The sequence below is a fragment of the Momordica charantia genome (assembly GCF_013281855.1).
Source record: "Momordica charantia cultivar OHB3-1 chromosome 3 unlocalized genomic scaffold, Mcharantia_2.0 BLBB01000003.1, whole genome shotgun sequence".
Classification (NCBI taxonomy): domain Eukaryota; kingdom Viridiplantae; phylum Streptophyta; class Magnoliopsida; order Cucurbitales; family Cucurbitaceae; genus Momordica; species Momordica charantia.
This window is the reverse complement of record NW_028275161.1, coordinates 18,418,714-18,435,371: the sequence shown is the minus strand read 5'-3', so window position 1 is coordinate 18,435,371 and position 16,658 is coordinate 18,418,714. Positions and strand designations below refer to the sequence as shown.

Sequence of the window (16,658 nt, the reverse complement as noted above, 5' to 3'; positions counted from 1 at the left end):
GGTGATATGTGTCTATTAGTGAAAGATCGTACGGGTGATATATGTATTTCAACTACCAAATCAATGATACGAGTCTATTACTGGTAGACTCTATTAGTGATAAACGTATATCACTAATATGTCATACAATAGAATACCATGATTAGGTAACTTTCATTTTCTACCGATGTTCTTATTGGACACTTATTTAATATCTTATCTATCATTAATGTACCACATCATTAGAATTAAAACAATATATTCTATCACTCATGTACCACGTCAATAGAATTAAAACAATATATTATATCACTGATGTACCGTATTAGAATTAAAACAATATATCAATAACTAATCTATGTTCTTTTTGCACGTTTGATTTACAATTTTGTCTATCATTGATATACCATATCAATAGAATAAAAATGATAAACAGTGATATGTTACTTTGGTGGTTTCCATCGGTATTCTATTTGCATGCTTATTTAATATTTAGTATATTACTATATATCATATCAATAAAACAAAAAGGGTATAATAGTAACAGTAATTATGTAATTACTTTTATTTTTATTGGTATTCTTTTTACGTACTTATCTGATATTTGGTACATCAATGATATGTCATATCAATGTAATTAAAATGTTTTACCAACATCACTAATATACTAAATGAAAATGATATATCAACGATTATCATGTAAGTTTGATTTTCCATCGGTGTTAGACATGTTATTTAATATTCAATCTATCACTAATATACCATATCAATACAATAAAAATAGTATAACGATGACTATAAAAATTTCATTCTCTACCTGTGTTTCTTTTGCATTATTCCATATTTGGTTTATCACTGATTTATCATATAAATATATCACATCAATAAAATTAAAATGATAGGTTAGTGTTTGGATAACTTTCCTTTTCTATCATTATTCTGTTTACATTGTCGATTTACCACTTGGTAAATCAATTATGATATATTTTGCTATCTCTACATGTTGTACTAAAAAAAATCAATTATGATGTATCAAATCGACAAAATGAAAATAGTATATCAGTGATTATGAGAATGGTCTATCGTTGATAAAGTTCAACCAGAGTTAGATGCACATGATAAACAAGTGAAAAAATGTTTTTTTTTTTTAATGCCATGATTTGTACTATTAATTCAATCAACTTTCTTTCTTTTTAATTTTGTTTGATCCATACTATTACCTCTTATACACATGTTGAATTACTAATTAGATTATATCAATTACAATTTTTAGTCGGTCTTGTAATTTTTCAAGAAGAGAGATGCAACTGTATTTATAAAATTTTAATTCTAATTTGATTACAATATTTTGATTGGATATAGATATCTTAACCTTTAGATTCAACGTTACCTCCAATTCATTTTTTTAGAATGTATTAGTTTAACACATACAAATTGAAAATTCAATTCTGTTAAAAAGAAAATTGAAATTTCAATTTAGCAAGCTGAAAGAGGTTAACATTGGCATTCTATTTAAAATTGAGGGGTAAAATTGAATTTTTCATTGAGAAAAGGAAAAAAAGGGAAAAACTACAGAAACGAAAAAGAAGTTGTAGGCTGAACCTGATCCAAATTCCACAAAATCCACGTGAAAGTTTTTATTTTTAATAAACAAAATGGCACTAATGTCAGTTAGCGCTCAATTATAAAAAGCAAGATTTAAGCAAAGTTTCCATTTTTTTTGTTTTTGTTTTTGTTTTTGTTTCCTTTCAAGTTTCAACTCAGTTCCTGAAAATTTCGAAAACAGAAACAATTCGTGAAAATGAGGGAGGAGGTAATCAGCTCAGCAGGAACTGTTGATCCAACTCCTGCCGCCAGGTACCGTTCCTCGTCTCTCTTTTAAGATTCTGAATAAGACTTCCGAGTCTCTGAAAATTGGTCAACCTAGGGTTTTAGAATTTTCTTCTTCTTCTTCGCTGATTTGGAGCGATTCTGAGGCGTTTCTTTTCGAGGAAATTGTTCCGCTTACTCTCTCGTGTTTCCGGTAGTGGGGTGGGTTAATTTGGCTAACTCGTCATGCGTGAGAGGATCTACCGTGCTTGTGATTTACGGGTGTTAAAGGGTTGTGATTTTTTTTTTTTTTTTTTTTAACTAGGAATTTTTTGTGCTTAATGGGGGAGCTTCCGGCACATGTTTAGGAAAAGTCTATGTTTGTCAACCATTTGGGTATAATTCTATAAAATTCGTGGAGTATACTTGTAATTATCTCAGTCGGTAATGAGGGGAAGGTTAGATACAGAAAATTCACATTGTCTTCCTTAGTTCTTGCTGATTTGTGAATCTTATCAGTTCTGCTGGAGCCTCGTCACCCGCTGTTCCAACAAATATTGGAAGTGTTGACGGGTCGGTCCGTGGACTTGGTTCAAAAGCTGCTTCTTTATCTTATGTTGGTTCACAACCACCTCAGCCTTCCTTGAGCACTGGTGTTGGCGGTTCTGCTTTTGGAATGTCGAGATACTCCTGCAGACCATGGGAAAGAGGGGATTTACTAAGGCGTTTGGCTACCTTTAAGCCTGGAAATTGGTTTGGGAAACCGAAGGTTAAAATTTTATTTGACTATTTACAATTTTACATTAATCTTGCAGTATGTACGTGTGACTGTGCATGTAACTTAATAATTACTGTATATATTTGGTCTCTTTGCAAAAAAGTCAAAGCCATACAGTCCTATAGCCTGAAGCTCCAATATATAATATTCTACTCATAATCTTAACTGGAGCTGATTGAAGTAAATATTTAAGAACCAACCTACAAGAGCATGCAACTTTTTGTTACTTTTTGCTTTGGTGGGAGACTGTTTGTCCTCTTGGTTTTATTTTATGGTATCATTCATGTGAAATCATAACTTCAAAGGAAATAATTTCTTTCAAACTTTTGATTCCTTGTGAGAAGCCTATAATGAAGTTGAAATCATTTAGCTTTCATATGGAAAAATTGACGGTCCTTTTCACGTTTCTTTCTTTTGTCAGTAACTCCTTCAGTCCTTCTGCATCCCATGGAATCTAGGTAAAAAGCCTTTATTTGTTACCCACTTTGAAGTTTGAATCTTCATGGCACTGAAATTTTGACATTTAATAAAAGCCGACCTAGTCCAAACCTGGTCCTTTCTTCAGTTAGTTACTTTAGGCCAAGGTTTTAAATGTTGATGCTGATGGAAATATTGAGGTTTCAATTTCATGGAAATGTTGATGGAAATATCGATAAAATGTCGATGTTGATGGATATTTCTGAAAAGGTCATAAAAATAAATAAATAATTTGTAAAAAATATTTTAATTAACAAATATGCCTCTCAATCTTTCCGAATAAGTTTAAAATGATTAATATTAATATTATGTCTATAATAGTGATATTTTGTTGATATTTTTCATATTCGGTCGATTTTTTTAGAATACAAAATGTCGATTTACCCTTCATGTTAATGTCAAGCGCATGGATGCATGGAAACGTCGACATTACGGCGGATACTTAATACCTTGCTTTAGACATAGGTGACATCTTGAGGCAGTGCTCAATTTATGTTAAGAAAACTTCTCTGATTGCCTATTAAATACAGTTGGTTATAGGTGTAACTGATGTAAAGAGATGGTATAGTTTTGATTTTGTTAAAAAAAAGAATCTTTTTTATTAATCAACCAGAATTTTGAAATATATCGGGACTTTTATATGTCAATTATTTTTCATACAAATTTGTTTTTATCTTTTAAACTACTGAAAGTTATAATGAATAATGTTCTATGGTAACTATTTTTTAAAGTTAAGGAGCACTATTTTTCTTGATATTGTGCAGGGAGTCAATTCACTTTCATGTGCACAGAGAGGTTGGATGAATGTTGATGTTGATAAAATTGAATGTGAATCTTGTGGTGCCAGTTTGAGCTTTGAATTACTACAGTCATGGACGTCTGCAGAAGGTTAGATTCATTAATGGAGAGCCACTTTAAATACATATGATTATCCTCCCCCCCAACAAAAAAAAATTATAATCAAAATCCTGAAAGCTTCTTAAGACATTTACTGAGGTTTAACTGATAGTTGACTAATTAATTCATGAATTCTGAATGGCCAATAATAATGACCTTTGATTCTCCTCCTATTTGGGTGTTAATGAAGTTCAACTTGCCGAGTTTACAAAGCAGCTGGATTCTGGGCACAAAGTCTCTTGTCCTTGGAGAGGAAATAGCTGCCCTGAAAGTTTGGTGCAGTTCCCTCCAACACCCCAGTCTGCTTTAGTTGGAGGATTTAAGGATAGATGTGATGGACTTCTGCAGTTTCAATCTTTGCCTGCTATAGCTGCTTCTGCAATTGAACAGATGCGTATTTGTCGGAGTGCACTGGTCGATCGCTTTTTGGCACAACCCCCAAATTTGACCATGGGCGAAAATGTAAAACCAGAGAGTACACGGGAACTTCTTGACAGCTCTCAGGATGGAGCATTCTATTTGTATTCTCAAGTAGGTTGCTTTCTTTATCATGAATTTTTGGTCAATATTCTTAAACCCATTTATTCTTCAGCTAATACTATATTATCATCTATTTATCTTTTATGTTTTACTTTTCCAGGCACAGAAAGTTATTAGCCTTTGTGGGTGGGAACCAAGATGGCATTTAGATGTTCAAGACTGTGAAGAGCATTCTGCACAATCAGCTCGAAATGGATGTTCTTTTGGTCCTACTGAAGCTCAGTTGCATCTTTCACATGATGCTGCTCGAAGTAAGAAAGCTCTGTCTACTTCCATTAAAAAGGACACTGGAAAGGGTAAATTGCTGGTTAAGGACTCTAGAAGTGAATTTAGATCACCTGTCCTAGATTGTAGCATATGTGGTGCAACAGTTAGGATATTGGATTTCTTAACCATTTCTCGACCTGCTCATTTTGCCCCTAACAACATTGACATACCTTCTACAAGTAAGAAAATGGGACTGACACGTGGAGTAAGTGCAGCTAGTGGAATTAATGGATGGGTGACTGCTGATGATGCTGAGAAGGAATGTATTGAAGACCGTGATGAAGTAGCAACAACAAATGAGGCAAACTTACATCCGAACATGGATGTTGATTTGAATCTGACTATGGCAGGGGGCTTAAATGTTTCTCAATTGGAAAAGAATGCAACCACTGAAAATATTCCCAATGGGGATTTGGGAAGGGATCTAATGATTGGGCAACCTGCAGGCAGTGAGGTTGGTGATCGTGCTGCTTCATATGAATCAAGAGGTCCTAGCTCCCGCAAACGGAGTTTGGATAAAGATGGGAGTTCAGATGACAGGGCACAAGTAAGGATGAATCAGGCCGATAGTGTTGAAGGAACTGTTATAGATCGTGATGGCGATGAAGTCACAGATGATAGACAATATTCAGCTGGACCTTCAAAAAGAACTCGTGATTCTGAATTTTTTGATACTTTCTGTTCATACCAAAGAGATTCATCGGGTGCTGGTCCAAGTAATTCTATGGGTTTAGACCTTGGCATGGATGGGGAAAAATTTTCTTCATTTCAGCAAGGAGGTGACCAATTTACTGGAATTCAATCAGCTAGGGATTCGACCCGTGCATCATCAGTTATTGCGATGGATACAGTGTGTCATAGTGCTGATGAGGACTCTATGGAGAGTGTTGAAAATTATCCTGGTGATGTTGATGATGTTCATTTCCCCTCTTCCAGCACACATGGGAATTTAGACAATAATGAAACGTCAGAATTGGTTTATAGTAATCAAGCTCAGCAGAGCGTTTTTCTTCGACCGGCTTCTGAAATACCTGGTGAAATGGGTGTCAGTAGTACAAATGATGGTGAAGAAATATTCAATGCTGATACCGTCACTACTCAGGCAAGGGATGTGTTCAGTTTTGGAATTAGTGGTGGAAGTGTTGGAATGTGTGCAAGTCATGAGGCCGAAATTCATGGGGCTGATGCATCAGTTCATAGGACAGATAGTGTTGTTGGTGATGTTGAACCCAGAGTAGAGGATGCAGAAAATCAGGGACAAACTGGTGAATCTGCTCCTGATCCTGGATTAATGGATGAGATTGTTCCTGATGACATCATCAGGGAAGACCCTCATGGTGATAGCCAAGAGATGTTTTCTCGGCCTGTGGAAAGAGCTGATAGTGGATCAAAAATTGATGGTTCTACTAAGGACGATTCAGTTGAAAGTGGTGGAAAGACAAGTCAAAGCTGCAAGACAGTTCTGGTGAATAGCAGTCACAATGCCGATGCGCACCCTTCTCATGAACAAAATAAGATTGAGGATCAGGATACAAATGCCGGTATATTTCATTTATTCTGCATAGTTGATTATTATTTTCTTATAAATTCTTCCTTTTTATTTCATTTCATCCTAAGCTGCCTCTATCAAGCTTATTTTTGAGTTAGTTGAAGACTGATGTAGTCTTAGAATATTGAAAACTAACGTTGAGAATCTGGATCTGTAACTTAATCTACAGCTTGATTTGGGCAGATTGTATGGTGTATATGTTGTCTCCTAAATAACTGGCTTAGCATTTGAAATTTAGCTTACCTTAGTAAACATGTTAATTCCACCTTTCTTCTGTTAGTGATGAAAACACTTATTTTTCAGTGCCTCAAAAAGGGGAGAGCAATTTTGAAATAGAGTTTGACCCAATAGTCCATCACAATCAGTTTTGCCCTTGGGTAAATGGAAATGTTGCTGCTGCTGGGAGTACGAGCAGTGGCTCCAATGCAGATGCAGTTGCTCTTAGTGGCTGGCAGCTGACGTTAGATGCACTGGATGCTCTGCAATCCCTTGGGCGTACAGGAGTTCAGACGTTGCAATCTGAGTCAGCAGCATCTCTTTACAAGGTTGGTTCCCTTTTAATATATATTTTGTCTTATTAAGTTGTTTCCTATCAATGAAATTGTTCCCTATCCAAAAGAAAAAGAAAATTTGTCTTATTACAAATCATTATCTAGTGGAAAATGAAGGTAGATCTTGTTTCTCTCTTTTAAGTGAATCAATACATGAACTCTGGATTTGTGTGAGCAAATCATTTTTTGCTTCTCTCATTCTATGATAGTGACAAGTGCTTAGCAGTTTTGTTAAAAATGCATCAATAGACTGGTTATGGTATGAAATTGAGGGCTGCAGGGCACTTTCAGTAAACACAATCATAAATTGCAGTTTTCTAATTTTTTGAATCGTCCTCATCATCATTATGGAAATCCATGTTATGATAACCTTACTTTTTGGAAATTTTTTGTTTGTTCCCGTTTTAAAAAGGTGCAGTGCGTGCCTTTGTGGGCGAGAGGCACCTTGCCTCAGTTAGGTGAGAAACCTCATTTAAGCATGTGTTAGTGTCATGACCTCAAACGTTGAGCATGGTCGTGAGTTTCCAATTTGCAAATGTGCCTTGGCACATCATGGGTACATGAAAGTACGGCAAGACATGTGTAAGTGCAACAGAGATGAAAGACTCTGCATGTGGGTGGTGGTGCTAGTTTGCCTTAGGAACGTACCATGTATATGTATGCAAGTTTAATCAAAACTTTCATGAATAACACTGAAAGAATTCAAAAGACCACCAGAAAACAAACCAAACGAAAGGGCCAAAATAAAAGCAAAGAATCCAAAAATCCAATCTATAATAAACCAACTCATCAGCTACCAAAAAATGAGAAATATCTTTCCTCCACAAAAGGGAGAAAGCATTAGAGCAAATAGCACTCCAAATCTCGAACAACATCTTAGAAAAACTCCTGTGTTTTTAACCAAATAGCCCAAAAACAACCAGTACTGCCTTGAACCACATAACCTACCCCCCACCAACGGAGGGAGGATGAAGAGGAACTCTCGTGGCCGGTAGCCCCAAAACATCCCTCAAGATAACTCATGATCCCAAGTGAAACCAAAAACTCTGTAACTAGTGGCCTAGACATGTGAATAGAACTGACAATGAACCAGTCAGGTGACCTATCTCTTGAGTCAACCTGCACGTGCTTGCAGAAAATGCAACATTGGAGAAGAAGGCATAGAGGAACTGAAAGTGACATCTATGGTTTTTGTTCTCGGCAAGCCACAAGCCATGCCAAGAATATCACCTTTTTGGGCAAATCACAGTTAAGAAAGACACTAGAACTCTTCAATATGGAGTGATTAGTGGATATTGGAAAAGAAGGAAGCACAAGAAAATAATCTCAAATGTAGCATCAAAAGATGGAATAATTCTATTATATTGGATATTTACGCAATGTGATTCAGTTGCATGAATGATTACAACTGGGGATTTTTTTAATAATTAATTTTTTAAGATTCACCTCCTCTTCCATCCAAATTAGCTCTCAGAAGAATGGTCTACTCTCTACATAGTTCCGTTGCCTCGCTATGTTCGTGTGCTCATGGAATCTTCCTAGTTTCAAGATTAACTGAATTTGAGAATGTAATCATCTGGCAGAGAGTCCATAGTTATTCACCTTGCAGAATCCGCCACTTGTCCCAACCTTAATTTCCCTTGTCTATACTTGGTCTTCTTTCTTCTTTAACTAATGAAAGTATTCCTGGTAAGGAAAGTATTAGGTTCGTCTTTCCTCTTTAACTAATGAAAGTGAAGGAAAGTTATTTTCATCTTTCCCTGCGGATTTGAGGAGCTTTTGTGCTATGAGAAAGTCTTTGGGCTAGTTGAAACCTAGTAAAGAAGAGATCGTAAACTAAGATGTTGTACAGGGGACGAAAAAGTTAGCTCATTGGATGATAAATATATAGTTCACGTACATGAAGAGTTTATAAGAGACTGATGGATCGGATTGGAGCAAGTGGTTGACCAATCATTCACGATGCTGCAATTGGCTCATTTTGTGTTCTCTCTGTTGTCGAATCGGTCATGGGGAGTTATTTATACAAAGTCATATGGCATGATAAATATTTAAAGAAGGTCAAGTTCTTCATATGGGAGCTTAGTCACAAAAGCTTAAATACCCGCTCTTTATCCCTGGGATGGTGCCCTTTTTGCAAAATGAGATCTAAGTCATGAGGCCACCGTTTCTTAAATTACTCCTTTGCTGGAAAGTTTTGGAATTATATTCTCTCCACTTTCAGTTGGTTCGTTGCCCTTCTCCCATGGACAAATGGTGGGATAAACTTATCTTTTTCAACAACTATAGTTTTCAATCACTTTGGCCAACAGTTTTCTGTAATTTCCTTTGGCTTGGGATTCCGCTTCTTTTCTAGCTTCATGTCGTCTAGGAAATTGTTTCTTATCTTAAAAAAAGATGTAGCAATTTTCTCAAGAACTGTAAGGAGTTAGTATTGCAGGAGGGATAAGCAGCAGGTAATGGAAAATCGAAGATGTAAATCTGTGGAGGAAGTTGCTCGAGGATTATATTTTAGGGATTGATCCTATGCAGTTATTGGCTATCTTCTACTTAACTTTCTTAGCATCTTGCTTGGAGCTAAAACATATACCAATATTTGAATGTTAAATCACTGAATTCAGTATCTTCTACGTCAACTTGAATTTGGTTTTGCAGGATGATCATCATGGCAAGAAACTGCTGCGACAACACTCAGCAAGCAGAAGCCACGGGAAATCTTGAGACTTAAAACTTCCAATTGAAAGTATTCACAAACCCGAATTTGTCATCTCTTAACTTAATGAAATAGCTGCTGATTGTTATATTTCTTCAATTCTTCTTGTCAGCACTCCCTAGTTTGCTGCTGATGGATGAGCTTCAAATTCTACGAAATATATGTCTCGAGGTGAGCAGGAAAAGAAAACCAGGCAATATGGGTATGATTATGACTTAGCCTTCGTCATTTATTTTTCAGTGCTAAGTAAAACCGACTCAAGTAATAATTATTTAGCACCTGTTTGGTGCAAGTACTACTACTACTACTACTATCCAAAAGATGGTTTTGCTTGTGTGCCATTTGGGAGAATCTTCATTGTATTATGAACTTTCTATCCTTTTTGCTGCACAATTTTTGGTTTTGAAGTTCTACCAGTACCATCCTTGTGTTTATGTTTGACTGTTGTAATTAGAAAATGTGATGTATGAGTAGTTTAGCTCTCGCCCTTATCTATATAAATGCGCTTCACTGTGGATCTTTTTTGTCTTTCAAATATTGTAGTTTTCAAAAAAACTAGCTGAAATGTTGTAGTTTACAAAAATATTGTAGTCTTGCTGGTTCCCAAGCTTGGAGTCTCTTGGTCATACTGACTTAGAGGTTTCAAGTTCGAACCTTCTGATGAATTTAATATAAAAAACTCTTGTGGGTCCAAATATTGGGTGGGTGCAAGTGCCATTGGGTAGTGCCATTTTATCAGGATTTTGGTTATCAATTTTAATGGCACGAATCTTAGATGACTAAAAAATTTCCCTTGAAAAATTGTGTATGTATATATATACTGAGTTCTAAAATTAGAGTGTCGGAGATTGGATTATTGACCTTTGAAATTATTTTAATAGATTATTTTAATGTTCAAATTAGCATTAAAGGATATATTTTAGCATCACAAAAGTACGCATTTAATTATATTGTCTATATTCTTGTTTGTTTTTCAAAATTATAAATTTATTTACAATTAATTATTATTATTTTTTACTAAAAATACTATCTTACAAAATTAATACAATGTTAAAAAAAAAACCACACATAAGAATCAGTTTCGTAATTCTTTTTTGCAAATTGGAAATAATGCAGTATTTATTAAGATATGACAGCAAGAAATTGAATTAAATGTTTTCATTTTAGGGTAGATTTGACATTTAATCTCAATTTTAAAAATAGTTAAATATTTGTGTTTAGTCATAGTTATCAATTAAATATTTAATTCAATCTAAAATATTATTAATTAATTTATTAAGATATACGTGTTATAAATTTTGTACCATAATTATTTTATAATATTATATAATTTATAATATATTATGTTTTGCTTATTATAGTAAAAATTAAAATGGGTTTATAATATGAAATATTAAGTTGGTCAAAATTTTAAATTTCTAAATGTTATTATGTATTTTAGATTTTAGATTTGAAATCTGAAAATATTTAAAAAAATTTAACTATTTGGATTATAGAATTCAAAATCGGTTTTAAAAAACAGATATTTACTAAATTCTCCCGATAACAAGAAACATGACTCAGATTGAAATAGACCCGACATTTCTTCAAATTTATTTGCAATTTCGAAAAATATCTTTCTTTACAAATACCAAAAATTTAGAAAATAATTACAAGCCCCATAAATCAAGAAAATGCATTTTTTTTTTAAATGGAAAAATGCTTTTCACAACAGAAAAAAGAGAAGAAAGATAAAAAGCGTGGATTCAACTGGTCAAAATATTTATTCGTTGATCACCTTAGAGTGAAATATGGAGATCAGAATGTCAATGGGATCTTCTCCAAGGAAAAAAAAAAAAGAAAAAAAAGAAAGCTTTAGCCTTTTGAGCCGATTTCTCACCCAAACAAAACAATCTTCGAAATCCAATTCTGGCCAATCATCTTCCACCAAATTCCCACAAAATCAATTTCCTCTGCATCCATGTCTCTTCTCCACAACAGCCCCATCTCTCTCCCTCCACCATGCCTGCTGCAACTGCAACTGCTTTTCATTCTTCTTTCTGCTTCTCTTCTCACAAACTTTCTTCCTCTCCCTCAAATTCCCATTCCAACTCCCACCAACCAAACACTTTATTAGCAGCCAAACCCAAAACCCTCTTCCATAAGCATCCCCTCTACACCCCTCTTCACTCCACCCTCTCTTCCCAAGTCAAAGAGAAAATCCTGTGCCTTGAAATCATGGGTGTCGATGCTGGCAAGGCCCTCTCTCTCAATCCCTCTCTCCACTCTGTAACTCTTGAATCCATCCACTCTGTCATCTCCTTTCTCCAATCTAAAGGCATTCACCAGAAGGACTTCGCCAAAATCTTTGGAATGTGTCCCAAAATCCTCACCTCAGATGTCAAAACTGACCTCATCCCAGTTTTCAACTTCCTCTCTGAAGACCTTAAAATCCCAGATCAGAGCTTCAGAAGGACCATCAACAAGTGCCCAAGACTGCTCGCTTCAAGTGCCAAAGACCAGCTGAAGCCAGCTCTGTTTTACCTTCAGAGACTTGGGTTGAGGGATTTGGAGGCCTTGGCTTACCATGACTCTGTTCTGCTGGTTTCTAGTGTGGAGAGGACCTTGATTCCCAAACTCAAGTATTTGGAGAGTTTGGGATTCTCGAGGAGTGAAACTGTGGGGATGGTCTTGAGGTGTCCAGCACTGCTCACTTTCAGCATTGAAAATAACTTCAAGCCAAAGTTTGAGTACTTTTCTGGGGAGATGCATGGAAAATTGGAGGAGCTCAAGGACTTCCCTCAGTATTTTGCCTTCAGCTTGGAAAAGAGGATAAAGCCAAGGTATTTGGAGACTGTGCAGAGTGGAAAGAAAGTGCCTTTGTCACTTATGCTCAAGACCACAGATGATGAGTTTAGAGAATTGTTAAGAGAAGGCCAAGGGGGTGGTTGAATCTCTCTTTCTCTTGGGGCTGGTTTTTTCTGCTCTTGCCCCTTCGTTTTACTCTGTAAATTACATGATTTCAAAAGCTATATGTAACCTGTAAGTTATTTTCTTTGATTTTATCTCTTGCATCTCACTGTAGTTCTTCTCGATCATGTTCTGATCTGGATTACATACTCATCCTCCACATTTTTCACTGTTGAATATAGATAAAGCCATGAAATTCTTCAACTTGCCTATCTTTGATACTACTTTTCAAGTTTTCAGTGAGTTTGTTCTCTTTTCTTCCAGCTGTGAATTCACTGTATGAACAGAAGCATCCTCATTTTTATCAACACTCTTTTTAAGTTGGTGATTATCATCTTTCACATCTATTGTAATGCATATCTATAATTTCATTTTAAAATCATAACTCAAGTCATGTTAAGCACTCGAATATGAATCTCACTTCAGCTCTTCGATGGTCAAATTTGCCATACAGATGCCTGTCTTTGCCCCTTCAATTCGAGTTAGTTTTCAGATAAAAATCACAAGTTTTTTTAGGATGGCAGAAACAGAGGCATCCAAAATAATCCTGAGTTGGCGTAGTGGAAAAAGAAAATAGAGGCATCCTTATCAAACTAGATATTTTGCCAAAGAACTTGAAAGTACATTTCCATTACATTGAAAGAACATGCATCTGAAGACTCTGAACTTGTATTAATATGTATATAAATCTATTCAAATGTGTTTGTACATATGCAAAGCGCAAGAGTTCTGCAATCATCTTTAGAACGTAGCTGCACAAGGAAATATAAATCTGCACATACACTACATAAGTAAATATATCTTACATACAGGCCGTAGTCAACCTGATTGTTGTTTTATACACAACTTTCTTCATATGTGTAATCAGGCTCACTCTCAAATCCTTGATGCAAAAATGGGTATCAGCTTCTGAATGTTCCAGACTTGCTACTTTCTTGAGCTTCACAGTCAAAATGGCTCTAGTTAAGGAAGACATCTTGAGATATATATGCAGCCCATGCGTCCTATAAAGCACAGTCATAAACAAAATCAAAATCCTGCAAATATAGATTCTAATCACTTCAGTCCTTTTTTTTGTTTGTTTTGAACTCCGATACATTGTTGAGCAAGCTGGTGTTTGGCTTCAAGTTTGAGCGAAGAGTTACCTGAAGAATGGTAAAAGCCTTCTCAGCAACATATTTTTGCAGCATTGTTGCTCCTCTTTGCTGCAGCTTGTCTGGGTGGAGGCATAATCTTGCTTTTTGGTAAGCCTTTTTCACTTGTGAGCCTCCTATCAGGTTGGCCAAGGATATTGCAGACCACCCACTACTCGACCACAAGATCTGTATTAATTCCAAACATAAAAATGACATTAGATCACAAGTTGTCATGGAGAGAAAGGAGATGCTAATGATATTATTGGATTCCAAAGAACTTACATAATGCAGCGTGGAAAGTAGCAAACGGATATTGGTCTCCTTGCCGGCTGACCATAACTTGATTTTTTCATCCAGTCCTTCCAGTTCTCTCTGTTATTTGACAATAGGAGAATAAACAGAGATTAAAAACTCGTTCCTTAGCCAAAAAGAATATGAGCAATATGCCACGTAGATATCATATGGATTATTTGTAGAGAACTTTAACATTTCCCCCCACCATTTACGTAGCCAGATAAATATTTAGTCCTGAAATTAATTAAACCCATCTCAGGCTTTGTCCCTTGTGTATGATAAAATATTTTTCTTTATAAATAAGAGTACATGATGAAATCATTAGACAACCATTTTGTATGGTCTTGCATAAATTTGCTAGCTTGGTTCCTCTTTTTCCTAAATTTAGAACTAACCAGGAGCAAATCAATCGGGAAAATATCCTGTACTTTAAATTCTGGTGAAAATGAAATGATGCCATATTTAAAAACATGAAGCTCCAAGCTAATTGCTTACATCGATGTCCACCTGTGGCGTTCCTTCTTCAACTTTTACATCTCTCTGTTGTGTCTGAGGCAGAAAGTAGATCACTTAGGTTAGCAAACCAATTAAACTTTATTACACAATTGCAAATCTAGATGAATCGCATAAAAGGGCATGTTGGAGCACAAATATGAGCGAAATGTATTCATATTTCCTATTTTCCCATGTGCAAAGCTGAAAATCGTTACCTCTGCTGTTTGCAAATTTCCATTCAACTGCTGATCTGCAAATTCAAACGCAACAGGTCTTCCTGCAAAATAAAATTACCAAATGAGAATACTGTTACTGATTTTCACTATTGAACACACATTCATAAACAACAGTCCCACAAGGAAATACATGTACTGGTACTGGACAACTGGAATTTACCTTCTTCTTCACCAGATTGCTCACTTTCTTGTGGTCTACCGCTCAAATCTGTCTCGGACGTGGGACTTTGATACTTCGATTTAGCCCAAGCAATTGCATCATCGATAGAAACTTCTTCTCTATATTCTTCTCTATTGATGGAATTTATCTCAATGACATAAGAGCTCATAGCATCTTCGTCATCGTCATCGTCATCTTCTGGTAAGACATTACAATGAATATCACCATAATAAACCGGATCTTCACAGAGTGAAGAATAAGCAGATGACGGGGAGTTGAGTTCTAAATCATCCACAGGGATTTTGATGCTTCTGTATGAATTTGGTTCCAGACCAACGGTTTCTGGTGACGACATTGGGTCGCCGAATCCATGGTCCGAGCTTCTGAAACCATCATCGTATTCATCTTCCACATACTGGTTATCTATATGGGCAGAGAGATCGGGTGGAAATTGAGGCACTTCTTGTTCCTTGAACATGGTTCTGTATGAATTCCATTGAGCTGAGACATTGCTTTGCCTATTTCAATCAGGAGGTAAGATATTGAATTCTATCAGTCAAAACTAAATTATAGGAATGGATAAAACATATTAAACTAAGTACTAAACAACGCTGGTCAAATCAAGCTTCAAAACAGAGAATCAATTTACAGACATACATAGTAATAAAACATTAATGCTTCATCATTAAGCTCTAAGAAGCAAAGTCCTCAATAAAACAAAAATTGGTTGTTAGTTCATAAACTTAATACTATGAAATCAAACCCAGATAATTCATATTTTTTGTTAATTATCTCCATGAAAACGCCAAATGATATCAAACAAGAGATGGAAAAATGGCCAAAGCCTTAAGGGCCTACATGTCCAAATCGAATAATCCAAACTAGGGGGGGTCTGGCCCCTCAGTTTCTGCAGTACACTACCAACCTGTGATTTGAAGAAGATGAAGGGAATGCCACGTCATCTCCGACGAGCGGCCGGAGGGGGCTGAGGTCGGAGGATGAGTTCGATCTGGTGAATTCCTTGGAGCTCGGCTCCGACCTATCTCTCGACCGCCGGCCGTCGTCGGATCCAAATACATCGCGGTAAAACCTATCCTCCTTAACCGGGATTCTGAACGCCGGCAAGCTCCGCCCGGCCTTCCGCGGCCGAGAATCGAACTCCGTGGATCGGAATACTTCTTCGTAGAAGGAACTGGAGTCGGAAAATTGCCTGGAGATGACTGTCCGCAGCGGACCGCCGAAGACGTCGGAGAAGTCGTCTGGGTGGAAAGTGGTGGGTTTGGGGTGCAAGGTTTCGTCTTCCGATCTCCGGGAACGGAACCGCGGAATCCCAAAGCGCATTCGCCAGGTTTGGTCCATTATTCGGGCAAGAATCTGATGCAGAAACTGAAAGAATGAAGAAATATGAGATTCAGTAGATGAAGTGAAGGTGGTGGTGTATACCGTGGGAACAAACGGAAGCTCTGCCTTCACATATTTATACACCAAAAAGCTTATTTTATTTTTTCTTTTACGGCCATTTTTTGTGAATTTTTTTTAATTAATATTCCAACAAAACAAACGGAACTACTTTTTTCATGTTGAGATGAATTTAAAAATGAAGAGGACTTTTTTTTCTGACATTTTATTTTTTAAATATCAAAGAAATGATGTTTATAATATCTCTTGTTTTATTTTTTTGGGACAGGGTTTCAAAGTGTAATAAATACGATTTGGTTCTTTCTCGCACTATCTATTATCTAACCCACACTCCTAACAAAATAACAATAATAAAATAGAATTTTATACACACATATATATATTTACTTTTTTTTTTAAATACAATTTC

General features: G+C 36.0%; 3 protein-coding genes across 4 annotated transcripts; 2 read left to right on the top strand and 1 right to left on the bottom strand.

The window, feature by feature from the left end:
* Positions 1-1,651: 1,651 nt before the first annotated feature.
* LOC111010717 (IAP-like protein 1) lies at positions 1,652-9,994 on the top strand. The gene is made up of 8 exons (XM_022284228.2): positions 1,652-1,836; positions 2,308-2,557; positions 3,808-3,931; positions 4,131-4,471; positions 4,581-6,288; positions 6,600-6,841; positions 9,503-9,590; positions 9,673-9,994. The coding sequence occupies exons 1-7, from the start codon at positions 1,781-1,783 to the stop codon at positions 9,566-9,568; spliced, it is 2,787 nt and encodes a 928-aa protein (XP_022139920.1). The 5' UTR covers positions 1,652-1,780; the 3' UTR covers positions 9,569-9,590; positions 9,673-9,994.
* Positions 9,995-11,439: 1,445 nt separating this feature from the next.
* LOC111010694 (Mitochondrial transcription termination factor family protein) lies at positions 11,440-12,713 on the top strand. Its single transcript, XM_022284197.2, has one exon. It carries the CDS (start codon positions 11,562-11,564, stop codon positions 12,489-12,491), a length of 930 nt encoding a protein of 309 aa, XP_022139889.1. The 5' UTR covers positions 11,440-11,561; the 3' UTR covers positions 12,492-12,713.
* Positions 12,714-13,156: 443 nt separating this feature from the next.
* LOC111010691 (uncharacterized) lies at positions 13,157-16,356 on the bottom strand. Of its 2 annotated transcripts, none has more exons than XM_088121993.1 (7): positions 15,756-16,356; positions 14,831-15,348; positions 14,650-14,711; positions 14,435-14,488; positions 13,928-14,017; positions 13,655-13,831; positions 13,157-13,546 (listed from the first exon to the last, which is right to left on the bottom strand). In XM_088121993.1, the coding sequence occupies exons 1-7, from the start codon at positions 16,187-16,189 to the stop codon at positions 13,514-13,516; spliced, it is 1,368 nt and encodes a 455-aa protein (XP_087978119.1). In that variant the 5' UTR covers positions 16,190-16,356; the 3' UTR covers positions 13,157-13,513. The 2 variants fall into 2 exon arrangements, with proteins under 2 accessions (XP_087978119.1, XP_022139887.1); XM_022284195.2 differs by having other exon boundaries at positions 13,157-13,513; positions 15,756-16,317.
* Positions 16,357-16,658: the final 302 nt, after the last annotated feature.

Coding starts and splice junctions, on each gene's coding strand:
- LOC111010717 (XM_022284228.2), top strand. CDS start 1,781: ATGAGGGAGGAGGTAATCAGCTCAGCAGGAACTGTTGATCCAACTCCT. Junction 2,558..3,807: donor ATTGGTTTGGGAAACCGAAG/GTTAAAATTTTA, acceptor GATATTGTGCAG/GGAGTCAATTCACTTTCATG. Junction 3,932..4,130: donor GTCATGGACGTCTGCAGAAG/GTTAGATTCATT, acceptor GTGTTAATGAAG/TTCAACTTGCCGAGTTTACA.
- LOC111010694 (XM_022284197.2), top strand. CDS start 11,562: ATGCCTGCTGCAACTGCAACTGCTTTTCATTCTTCTTTCTGCTTCTCT.
- LOC111010691 (XM_022284195.2), bottom strand. CDS start 16,189: ATGGACCAAACCTGGCGAATGCGCTTTGGGATTCCGCGGTTCCGTTCC. Junction 15,349..15,755: donor TCATCTTCTTCAAATCACAG/GTTGGTAGTGTA, acceptor TGATTGAAATAG/GCAAAGCAATGTCTCAGCTC. Junction 13,514..13,654: donor AGGCTTTTACCATTCTTCAG/GTAACTCTTCGC, acceptor TGTGCTTTATAG/GACGCATGGGCTGCATATAT.